The 12,919-nt window shown below is 38.0% G+C and overlaps 1 protein-coding gene across 4 annotated transcripts in view; it reads right to left on the bottom strand.

Annotated features, from left to right (window-relative positions):
- macrod2 (mono-ADP ribosylhydrolase 2) overlaps positions 1–11,743 on the bottom strand; it is a 398,210-nt gene extending 386,467 nt beyond the window's left edge. For all 4 annotated transcript variants that reach the window (XM_088421192.1, XM_088421193.1, XM_088421194.1 and 1 more), the window contains exons 1-3: positions 11,539–11,743; positions 8,523–8,627; positions 7,399–7,512 (exon numbers count right to left, since the gene is read on the bottom strand). In XM_088421192.1, the coding sequence (XP_088277318.1) occupies positions 7,399–7,512; positions 8,523–8,627; positions 11,539–11,575 (256 nt within the window). In that variant the 5' untranslated portion in view covers positions 11,576–11,743. The remainder of the gene's footprint in view (positions 1–7,398; positions 7,513–8,522; positions 8,628–11,538) is intronic.
- Between the last annotated feature and the right edge of the window lie 1,176 nt (positions 11,744–12,919).

Below are 12,919 nucleotides of genomic sequence, written 5' to 3'. Positions count from 1 at the left end.
ATATATATATATATATATATATACAGTCGAACCTCTATATAGTGAACCTCTACAAAGTGAATCTCTCTTCATAGTGAACGAATCTTTACGGTCCCTTGCAAAACAGCTATATTTGACGTGTATGTAAAACCTCCTCATAGGGAAACTCCACATAGTGAATAATCTCTTCATAGTGATGCTATTAGTCAGTCCCTTGACAGCATCTACCTCTATATTGTGAATATCTGAACTTATCGAAAATTGTGAAGTTGTAAAATTGGGCGCACTGTCGGGATTTCCTCCCTGCCTAGCCGCTCTCGCGCGCCGCGACTTTCTCTTGCATTTTCACTTCGTCCGCCGTCCACTGCGCACGCGTTTCTCTGCTGGTCATCCCTCCGAAAATTCTAAGATGTCGGAATCTGCCGTGAAAAGTATGGATGCTAGATCTATAAGTCGGAAGCGAAAGCCTTTGTCGTTGGAGGAGAAGTGCGACATAATTCGGAAGTGTGCGAGTGGAGTGAAGCAGAATGCCATTGCAAAGGAGTACGATGCTTCGCCTGCTGCGATATGTGGCATTCTGAAGAAGAGAGAAGAGATAATGCGACTTGTGGAAGGCGGAAAGCTTACCGTGCAATATACCGTGCAACCTCGTATTGACAGTTACTTTCTCCGCACTGATGACATGCACTGATCATGTTTTATTATGATCATATATTCATTAACTATTGTTGAATAATAATAAAGATATTTGTTCAATGTAAAATGTTTTTACATTAGTTTTACCGCATTAGATTTTAGTGTTTAAACAACTTAAGTTGTTTAATGTACATTTATTTACATATTTATTTTAAAAAAAACGTATATAAAATTATTTACATATTTATTAAAAAGTTATTCACATATTTCATCAATGAATTCTGAACATTTTAGGAAAACCTCTATAAAGTGAATCTCTCTTCATAGTGAACTTCTCTCCTCGGACCCTTGAAGTTCACTATGTAGAGGTTCGACTGTATATATATATATATATATATATATATATATATATATATATATAAATTCAACTAACTTGTGTTACCAGGCTGTATGAAATGTGACTGCAATCAGACCCATTTGAGGGCATTCACAATCACAGTTGTAGGCTTCTGTGCAAAGACATATGTTCAGTGTGCAAAGATAAATACGAATGAGCACATATAGTTAATAGAAAGTTGCAATAGCCAATGGCGTCATAAGGTGGCTATCTAGAAGCCTCACATTGAACGTGACGTGATTGGATGCTTACTGCAGGGATGTGGTGCTATGTTCATCAACCGTGTTTAATGGTGGAAGTAGTTAGATAAAGTTATTTAAAAAGAAAAAAAAAAAAAACGACGACAAAACATGTTGCTCAACCAAGCTAAAAGTGTTGCTTGGTTTATTTGTACTAAAGACATAGCTTACAGCGACCCATGGACATTTAAGAAAAAAAACAAAAAACAAATCTACTCTTTTTCTTAACCCACAATGACCGAAGAAGAGCAAAACATAGATTGGACAAAAGTGACTTTCAGCATTAGCCTCCATGTCAAAGGAAAAGATTTTATTATTAGAAATTAAACATGCAGACAAACTCTACAAGCAAGTCATTGATGTCTTTCTGAAGAAACAAAGAATAATGGATTTTGTATTGAAATAAGTGAGGGGTAGCCGTTTAGGTGAGTCAAGCATTTTATTTATTTTTTCATTTTTAATGTTTTTGTAATTTGTTCATATTCACTTCGTGATAATGAAATAAAATGATCATATTTCAAACTGTGATTTATAATTTAGCGTACAATCTTTTTACAATCTCTCTGTTTCAGAGAGATAGATGCCCCAAAAGAGATTTGAATCTTGACCTTCTGACTGTGAGGCTGATGGGTAAATCACTATTTCACAATTTTTGCTGCCTAAAAGCAATCAAATGACAATAACAAGCTCAGTTGTGGGCCATTTACAGTTTTACTAAAACTGGAATCCATGTGCATTGCATTCCAAACAAAAGAGGAAAAAAAAAACAGAACAAAATATTCAATAAAACCTAATTTAAACAGTGGAGTCACTTAAGAATATGACTGCAGCCCGATATAGTCTTAGGACTTTCGCCACATAAGTGGCTTTCAAAGAGCCACCAGCCAAACAGAATTAAGGGAGTATTAAAAACTCAACGACTCCAATAATTAGACTTTAACAGAGGACATAAAGCAAACTGACACCCACTAAAAGCTGGTCGGCAAACAATATAACAGTGGGATCACCAGGGCTAATAAAATTATTAATCTTTGTATTTCATATGACACTGTTGATTTGAGCAAGAACTTCAATACACTGTGGCCTACTAAACATAAACATCACTTCATAAAATGTGTTAAGAGTTTCAAATAAACTGAAAATTTCAGATCATAACAAGGCTGGGGAAATCAATGAGAGACACTTGTTTTAATAGAGCCACTTCATCTATAACCGATACATGCCTCATTTTCTCCAAGGTGCAACAATACTAAAACCTGCACAATGACAATAATAACATTGCCAGTATTTAAAACATATAAACAGCAGCGGTAAATCTCACAAATGAACGCCATATTAAGGAAAACGCATCTTTGCATACACAACACAGATGACTGTGTTTCAGAATGCCAGGTCATCAAGTCCTCAGGCTGGTCATTTAAATGAAAAAATACATAAATAAATTAACAGAGTCAGCCAACCAAGCAGTCTACTATTCTTATCAATTCAGAATACATTATAGACCACTCATTTAACGCAACATACACGCTACTTGAGATAATACATGTTTTCAAGTGGGTAAATGCTGGCAAACAGTGAAAAGGGCGTTAAGAAACGATTACAGCACAGATGTCAAACATATGGCCAAGCAGGCTAAAAGCAGCCTGTTGAAGGGGTTCAATTAAGCCTACAGTAGGAAATGGAATGTGAACAAAATTCTATTGTGATGCTAAAGTTACTGAAAGTGATATTAACACTATTATGATTCCTGCCTGTCTATTGAGGCAGTGAATGTGAATGTCTATAGTCTGTCACATTCGAACGTGAAAATCAGAGCACACCTGCCACATGTAATGTGCCGTTAAAAGTCCAGCTCGTCTTGTGTGGTTTTCCAAACTTTTTTCTTTTTTTTACATTTTTTGTAGTGAGCTCAAGACACGGTGTGAAAAGATCACATTGTACAAGAGTATCAGTCAGACGAAGGGTACAAAACAATTTGCAGCTTGAAAATATTTCAGAGAACACAGTGAAGGCCGTAGTTATCAGTTGGGAGAAAATGTGGCACTAGAGTGAACAGGACGTGCAAAAGGTAGTCCAAAAGGCAGCAATATAGAAAGTACTCCAAGAATTTCTACAGAAGCACTGGTTGTGACCAAGTGAATATTTGTAGAAGTTGAGACTTCTCAATTCAATTTAACTTACAATTCTCTTTCACCAATATGCTATCTATTGCAAAGAAATACTTTTATTGCATTGGCAGTGACATGTCTTCTTCCTATGTTAGGTGAAACCCTCACCTTTCTGTGAACAAAACATTTGAAATCTCCTAAACATATGTGTTGAGACTGTTTAACACTGCACTTAACACCAACAAACCCATTGATTGTGCATGTGCTCCAATTGTGTGGCAACAGAAGGCCTTGCCGTATCAGGTGGTACCACATGAGGTGAGTTGTTTGCCATCGTGGCACCACTATGCTTCACATTGACAAATGTTCAATTTGGGAGCAGTGTCACAGTTAGAGGAGATGGCGGAGTGATTTTAGAGCGCTTTCAGGATGCTCACAGCTATAGAATTTGAGGTAATTGTACAACAAATGAAGAACGCAATGATGAATCTGGAGTCCCAATATCTCAAAATTTGGAACATGAGAAGTTACCATGACGTGGTTTAGAAGGCACAGTGATGGATGGAGATCACTTTGCTAATCTAAATCCATATTCCAGAAAAGGAGCCGAGGTGGGCATCCAGCGAGAAAACCCTCTGGGCTACTCCCTGGTAGGTCACTAAGCAACCATTTCACAATGTGTAATCTTGAGCTACCTTCCTACGGCCTGCCCCGCAGTGAACACCAAGAAAGCCCAGGGCAGTGAGAAAATGCCCTTGTGATCTAATATAACAAAGATTGAACGTTTTGACTCTTTTAAAAGGGACATTTGACGCAAAAAGAAACACTGGTGACAGCACCATACTTTGGACGGTATTCTTTCAGATGCATATTGGACCTTAATCTTGGTAGACGTCATTATGAGCGGACTCCGAAAATCCCAAGGACTAAGACAAAAACCTTTAAGCTCATGCTAGAAGGTGAAATAAAAGTAAAAAAGTCAACAATATTTGAATTTTATACTGTGTTAATCAAAGACACTTTAAATAGTGGAAGTTGTGCCACCTGCCATCAGCTTGAATGTGAAAGGATAGTTTGTCAATAAAGGTATAACATTTTACATCTTATTTGATTTCCTTCACATAGATTTTATAAGTCAGGACAGGATACAAGCTGATGGTCACATCAAATCTGACCTTTTACAGTATGTACTTGTTCACGTTACAAAAACAAATGGGACTTCTGATCTGAATGTCTGTGATGTGACATATATATATTTATGAACATCGACTGACGCAAGCATGAGACATCATGTGGTAGCGTTTACCAAGGTAAATATGGCCCAGTACCCATCGTACATGTCATATCTACAGAAGTTTTTCAATCATGAAGGACTCAACTAAAAATGATGTCACATCTTGGCTGCGTGTACTTAATCAATCAGCCATGTGCGTGGCTAAATTACCACTTCTTATTATTGAGGGTGCAAAACAATTACAATATACAGGTAGAGTGAATAGTTTACAGTTTTTTTTTAAATGAGTGCTTTCATATCACAAAATGATTGTTCTGTAAAAAGGTTTGCACTTACAAATAATAGAATATTGATGTTTATTATTTTACGTTCTTTTTTTTTTAAAGCCTGAAAATCAACTTTCCAGGCCAAGAATCAAGAATTCTTCTCTACAGAATCATCTCTGTTTTTCCAACAGATTCCTGGTTTGACTATGTTGTGTATTATATTGAATTAAAACAAAAATAAAGCACTTTTCTTTTAAAATGTTACTATAATTTTACCAATCCGGCTCACTTCAATTAAATTAGTTGTTATGTGGCCTGTGAAGTGCATCGAGCTTGCCCTGGGATGTAAAATGTGAAAAAATAGAAATCAATTGCTGTTACATAGCAACAACAAAAAAATAAAAAAGGCACAGGAGTAGCAAGTCTGACGCAACATGTAGGTTGTGAATAGACAAACTTCAGAACATTGCATAACATTATGTATTGTTCAAAAAAAGCATTTCTTCTCATCTGCCATTACCTAACATCCAACTGCTAAGGTCTTTCTTTTAGACTACAGTAAAAGTGTCTACTACAGACAGACAAAAATGTTTTGTTTCCCGTACCAACAAAAACTACAGTGGATTAGATTCACTATTCACAAAAAGTATGTGACATTGGGCTCTCGATTGAAATTTCAGGATGCACCTGTTGGTTCACTTAATTGGACATTTTCCAAACTGTTGAACATAATCAATCATTAATCAAATCTATTCAGTTTCCCTTTTAAAGTACAGCAAGCTGAAAAATGTACTCAAAGGCTTTGTGCAGTCTAGAGGTCAGTCAATTCACAGATAAAGGCTATTGTTAATTATAAGTTTTCTTAAAATTTCCCCTGAAATCCCATTATTCTGCTGATTTTTTTTGAGTGGTGTATGAATGCCTGCATAGTTATAAATTCACATATTGTGATTTGTTTCACTGGACTCCTGATTAAAGTCATGATATTTTAAACTTTCCAGAGTGAACTGTGGCACATTGCCTATTTAATGTCTCATTGTATATGAGTTTTATGATACGGCTAATTCAAACCAGAACGTAAAATGTCTTGTTTGCTGAGGCTGCACCTCTCACCGTGTGGCTGCCCCCCCCCCCCCCCCCCCCCACACACACACACACACACACACACACACACGATGTCACTCATTGCCGGCCGGCAACGAAACATCCAACCATCCATCAGTCATCTTGACCGTTCATCCCGCGAGACTCGCGAATGCCAGAGACTATCCTAGCAGAGTAAATAAACGGGCCAAAAACAGACGGTTTACTGACAATATGCAAAATAGCGTCAATACACAGCTCTCACAAACACACATTCCTATCCGCCTCAGCTCCGGTACCAAAACAAAACTCAAACATGTGGATAAGGATAACATGTATTCATTCTTGCACAGGTGGTACAGGGGCAGCGCAGGGGAGATATAAACTTCTTTTGTAGTCCTAAATTCTCTCTCAAGTCATGCTTGCCTGCTCGGGCGGGGCCAGCAAGAGTGCGCAGAATAAGCAAGGAATGCTTAGAAAGGAATCAATGAAGGAAAATACTCAACACTTGTGAAGGAAATCATTTTTTAGGTTGTTATAATTATGTGCTTATTTCTTGTCTAGAATAGTGTGCATTGCTATCTATGTATGCAGTCCGAGTTCATCTCGCCCCAGTCCTTAGATAAAGCTGTTGACGCAGGAAAGTGTGAGCTGGGACCTCGGCCCAGTTGTTGGTGGCGCCCGACTGGCTCTTTTTGTTATGTCTTGAAATGTGCAATGCTTTGCTGCATGAATAAAAACCAGGCAAGGGCGCTTGAGCAGTTGAATTAGTGCCGGGAACGCACAAGTTCGTTCGCCGAAGCTTTTCCCTATGCCATGGTATAGAAAAGTCAGTCTTGGCTGGTCTGAGTTGCTCTTTTTGCTGCTTAGCAGCTAGGCTTCTCCTAGTCTTCTTTTAGAGATTTCTCTGACAACACTTTGGTGGTGATTAGAGTGAGAAATCAAGATGGTAACATGGACGAATGTCGAACCAGAAAAAAAAAAAAAGAAAAAAAAGTCAGATTTCGCCCTTTAGTAGTGGCGGAAGATTGGGAAAGAATATACCGATTACAATTTCAACTGGCTGGAAAAAAAATAATTCCGGACCAACGATGATGGAAAGGGGGTGGGGCTCGGACGAATGATGACTGCCGGACCAGCAAAAAAATCTAAGTTGCCCACCTCTGGTTAAAAGCTCCAAAAAGTTTGCTTTTCATGATAGGGCCCCTTCAAACTGAAACATTGGCTTACTCTTGTTATGCTCAGGCAAAGGCAATAAAAGCATTACGTTGGCATTGTTGTGTCAGAGAAATATATCGCGTGTAATGTGTTGAAAAGAGGTTATAAAAATTGTGCTTTGTCATCTAATACTGTACTTCTATGTACATTAAAAGAAGAGCAGAACCACAAAATGTTGATAAATTAAGCATGGAAGAGCACCAAAAAACGTATAAGGGTAAAAAAAAATAGTACTTACCAGCATTGACAATGGCATCCAACTCCAGGACAGTAATGTCTCCTTTGTAGAGAGAAACTTTCCCACTTAGACTGCCTCCGCCTGGCAAAAGCTTCCCCTCTTCTTTTCTATCAGCTAAATGAAAAATACATCATCATTCAACCACAATATACTACGATGAGTTCTAGTGCATGTAACAATTTTACCAATTACTAAATACATTGTGTGTGTTCTTAAATATAAAAACATACGTTCAGTTTTGTGTGACATTTACAATGAAGCATTGTTGGTCAATACTGTCACACATTTTTTTTGCCATTCAAATTATTTAATACGGCTTCTAAGACTGGACTGGACTGGATAAAGTTGCAACCTGCACATTTCTCGACAGATTATGAAGAACACTCAACACTAAACAACGCACTATCGATATCATCAGATCTACCTATTGCTTTCTCTATTATTGAATGTTGACAAACCACAAGCGTTTGCATGAGAAATTCTACCACACGAAAAAGCCTACAAGATATTTCAATCTATTAAATTATATTATGACTATACTTTGTAAACATTGATACCAGCTATTTGAGGGAGAAGATATTAACACGAGTACATAGAAAGAGAAATCAGCTTTTGAAGCATGATTTTGGCAGTCAACACTTAGCCAGGTCTCATGCCTGTTTTTTTTTTGTTTTTTGTTTTTTTTTTACCCGTTTTTCATGAAAACCGAAGGTCTCAAAAACTCCGACCAAAGTGGAGATTTGCCTAATTTTCCGGATCTGGGTTTGCGTGTAGTAATCGTAAACTGGAGATTTGTGTCATTGCTCTACTCCGTTTCCCAAGGCCAGTGACGTTATACATGGAATTTCTTTCTTATTGAACAGAAATTGGTGAAACTACTGCTGCCCAACGGCTTGGCATGCTTTTTTTTTTTTTTTTTAGTAAACAGACCTATATTGACAGTTTTTTTTTTTTTTTTTAAAACACACGAAGAGGTGAGAATAATCAAGGTTGCAATAACCCTGGTTGTGTGTAGACAAGGCGTCTTTGTGTTGGTTGAGGGGGTTCCATTATTTGAGAAAGTAAAAAAAGCTTGTGGTCAAGTGTGGTGCAGGAATTTGACCAACAATGGAATTTTCTCTTACAATAATTTTCTTCTCTCCAGGTTGGAATCTTGTCTAGACTTATATAATCTTGACGACGATAGCCCTCTTTGCGTCTCTCCTCGCGGTCCATGCGGAGAAGTCGCTCTGTTTAAAAAAAAAAAAAAAAAAAGGACAAATTAAAATTAAAGGGATAATTTAATGGCCAGCACGGTGGCAGACTGCTTAATATGTCCGCTTCTGAGGTACCAAGTTCTCTTCCGGCTACGTCTTTCCTGTGGAGTTTGCACAGTCTTCCTGTGCATGCATGGGTTGTCTTTGAGTACTCTGGTTTTCTCCCACAATCAAAGAACATGCATGGTAGGTTATGTAAGCACTCCAAGATTGTCCTTAGGAGTGATCGTGAGTGTAAATGGTTGTTCGTCTCTGTGTGCTCTCCAATAGGCTAGCAACCAGTTCAGGGTGAACCCTGCCTAATGCCTGAAGACAGCTAGGATAGGCTCCAGCACGCCTGTGACCCTTATGAAGATAAGCAGTCTGGATGGATGGACGGATGGATGGATGGATGGATGGATGGATGGATGGATGGATGGATGGATGGATGGATGGATGGATGGATGGATGGATGGATGGATGGATGGATGGATACTTAGACATTTTCAGCAGCAAAAGGTTAACATTTTGTCTGAACTTAATCAGGTTACAACTACTCAAGGCTCATTGTTTTCTGTGCATGGTCATGTGACATTCGCTAGCTGAGCCTGGATTGGCTGTTAACTGAGCAAATGTGTAGCCTTGTTTTAAAAGGTATACTGTTGATGAAAAATAACCAAGTTATTATGTTCGTGATAGAATTTTTTTAGAAGTTTTTTACTGCTAAAAATGGCTAAATAAAGGATTCCTTAACATGGAAGCATGTTATGCTACTGACCAAGGTTACACGACTGGTATCAGACTCTAGAAATTTCCCAGAACTTGTAAGGGCTATTTACTGTGTGTTGCGTTACCTACCGGACAAGATTCTGCCTGTTTTACCACCTATTCTTCCATTTTTAACACCACTTGGCCTCTTTATTTGATGTATATGCTGGAGCCAGCTGCTAGCTACATTATGGATTGGTCACACATTCTTTCTCTCTCTCTCTCTCTCTCTCTCTCTGTCTCTCTCTCTCTCATATATATATATATATATATATATATATATATATATATATATATATATATATATATATATATATGTGTGTGTGTGCGTGTGTGCGTGTGGTTAAATGTGTGGTTCGGGAATGTAGGAAAAGGCAGAAAACCTGGGGAAAACCCATTCAAAGAGAGAAAGAGCATTAAAAGACCACACAGAATAACCCAGAACGTCAGAATTTTGAGACATTCTAAATACTAGTACTTTGCTGCATGCTTATTAATAGTTCAAATGAAAGCACTGTACTTTAAATAGTCTTTATTGTTCATGTGACAAGTTTTAGTTTATTTTCATCCCCATGCTTGCACATACTTTGAAACAGTACATATACATCAAAGTAGTAGTATAAATCAGCATTACATGCACTAAGGGAGGGAGATATGCCTTTGCAAATTATAATATTTCCCTTAAGCAGTTCAAGGACACTTCAAAAGAGCACAGGAAAAAAACTGGTATCCAGCCGATAACCAGTCACAATTTCCATATTTTTGGTTTATGTTTGCCTTTCATGTGGTTCATTGTCATTTTTCTCCTTGTTGCAATAATCAAGCCCTAAAATCGCTAAAGCATGACTAAGGCTGGACTAATGATTATTATAATAATTCATTAATAGTTGCACTCCTAATGTAGAACCAAATTTGCTTTACTCTAGACTAAAGCTGTAACAAAGTGCTGTATACATAAACCACAATTTAAAATTATAGGTGCCTTGATATAATAATATTTGATATTAATATCTTTTATTGTCCAAATCATTCGCATTTTAGCTTGCACTGTATTCTCTGATCTCTGTCAACGTCCATGAAAGCAGAATGATTATCTGTGTTTTGAAAATAAAACCTTCATTTTTACTAATATGAACTGCACTTATCCTACAAATCAAATCTATCCATCCATTTTCTAACATACTTGATCGGATTGTAGTCAAAGAGATGGGACTAGTTGTTTTGCCACTTAACTAAAGGAAACGTGTAGAAAACTATTCCCACACACATGTATGAAGTTCAATTAACCTAAGGTAGGCTATACGTTTCCGGAAGCTGGGAGGGAGCCGAACTACCCAGAGAAAATAGATGCAAGCGCAAGGAGACATGCAAACTCACCATATAAAGGCCACAGTCCAATATCAAACCCACAAACTCAAAACTGTTAATTCAGTCGTGGAAATCCTCAACCCACCCACCATGCTGCTCTGGACAAGTCTATATACAGCTACAAAATTATTTATGTGGTAATAAAGTTTTCATAATATTAACCAATTCATTGATAGTGTACTACAGTCACATGGATTGAACCAGCAGTGATTTGATGATCACTTGCACGCGCCCTGCACCTGCATTTCAATTTAAGTACTAGTGAAGATGCATTTAATGTCAAGGTGTGCAATGTGTATTTGGGCTCCCGGATAATACATATTCATGCATTAATAAAACAATTGTTATCTCGCAGTCACTGTGTTGTTTGGCTCATGAATCTTTAGCACATGTGGATTGTTCGTGAGCATCACACGTTGCAGGCAGGCTTGCAAGGATGTTACTCCGACAGGTGAATACCAAAACAAAAAACAAAAACAAAAAACGGTACCCTGGATGCAAGCTAATCCCGAAGTAGCCTGGGGAGTCACTCCGAGTGTGGACACTGTTGTTTGCAATGCGAAACACGCAATAACTGTAGCAGGCGCATTCTCACTACATGTGTCCACTTGGTGTATGGGATTAGTGTGTGCACTAAATTGAAAGTAGTTTTGAGCCACACGGGGAAGCAATAACAGCGTTGGTCCATGTTCAAGCGTAACAAGAATCTACGCTGTCTGTCAGCCATGTAGAGCATAATATTCCTATTCTTCCACAAATCCAGCCTTACCTTTTTCAGTCTTCCAATCCTTTTTCTTTTTGCTCATGCTGCCGGAATAATTCGTCTTGGACTGGTTGTTTTTTGACTGTGGCAACCCCAGACTCACAGTGAATGATGTTCCAGGGATGAAATAAAAAATGTAAAGTCTGACAACGTTAAGCCGTTTCTCTCACCTGTGAAGCTGTCAAATATCTACGGTGCTCACTCGTCTCAACCTACCGTGATTGCGGCGTGAATTATGTGTACGGGTTTTGGCTATCTGGTTGGCTGATTATTACGTAAATGCGAGATTGTGGTTGGTTGAACATTTGGTCAATCAAAAATGGCCCACCCACTGGAATTTTGATAGGCCATTTCTAGTGGCGGTGCTTTCTGCAAACGGTCCGGCAAATCACATAGGGAAAAAATAGACAAAAGATGTGGTAATTGCTTCAAATATGTTGATTTCGAGAAAATATAATTATTTATTATTACTTTTATTGCTACCCTAGTGCACATGGTGGTAAAATGAAAATCACACTAACTGAGTGCAACTGTTAGGACAGAAACATTATTTTTTTTAAAAATGTTTAATACATAAATATTTGGGCACTAATGTTAAATGCAAATAATGACGTGTTAACCAGAAAAGGCCAGTAAGTAGACCGTCATGTACTGAGGCCAAGCCCATTCATTTGTGTCCACTGACTTGTCCTTTTTGGTTCAGCAAGAGAGCAAAGTTAATTGCAGCCCTCCAGAATACATGAGACATCATTGGAAAGGCCAGAATATCCACTTCTGACTTCACCTGGACTTAGTATAGTAGCTTATATAGTCCTAAAGTATGGACAAAAACCAAATGTTCACTACAGTGGATACAAACAAAAATGCTGGAGGATGTAGGACTTCGAATCCAGAGACAACATTATGTCATCTGCTGTGTGCTTGGTGCATTACCTGACCAATCTGTTCCTGAGATCAGTAAAATCGTGAGAAAATTTCACTCACCGACACGTTATTTCCGTATGAGCTGTTTATGAAAAAAAAAAAAAACGTATAAACACTTCCAACAGGGAGAACCATGCCTCAAATTGAAGCATTCGCCACGCACTTGAAAGTTGCACGAAGAGTTGCATTGAAATTGTTGATTCGTTTCGACCACCGCTAAATTCAGCTGAATTAATGTTTCCTACCTCTCAAGATTTGTCGGGAAAGTAGCAATTTTGGGTGGACGCTACATAATTCTCACTGTACAATTGAGCCAAAACCGCTAGGTGTCCCTGTTGACGTATATGTTGTGTCAGGGGGCTGGAGTTAATCCTCATTCACTCTGTAGAGGACAAGTAACAAAGTATCTCCAAATGTTTCAAGTTTTTTTTTCTTAAACTAATCTTGTGTAACCAGATTTCTT

This window comes from Hippichthys cyanospilos, chromosome 8, assembly GCF_059441005.1.
Source record: "Hippichthys cyanospilos isolate Australia breed blue-spotted pipefish chromosome 8, RoL_Hcya_1.0, whole genome shotgun sequence".
Lineage (NCBI taxonomy): Eukaryota > Metazoa > Chordata > Actinopteri > Syngnathiformes > Syngnathidae > Hippichthys > Hippichthys cyanospilos.
Note: the sequence above shows the minus strand (reverse complement) of the source record. Positions and strands in the feature narration are given on the sequence as shown.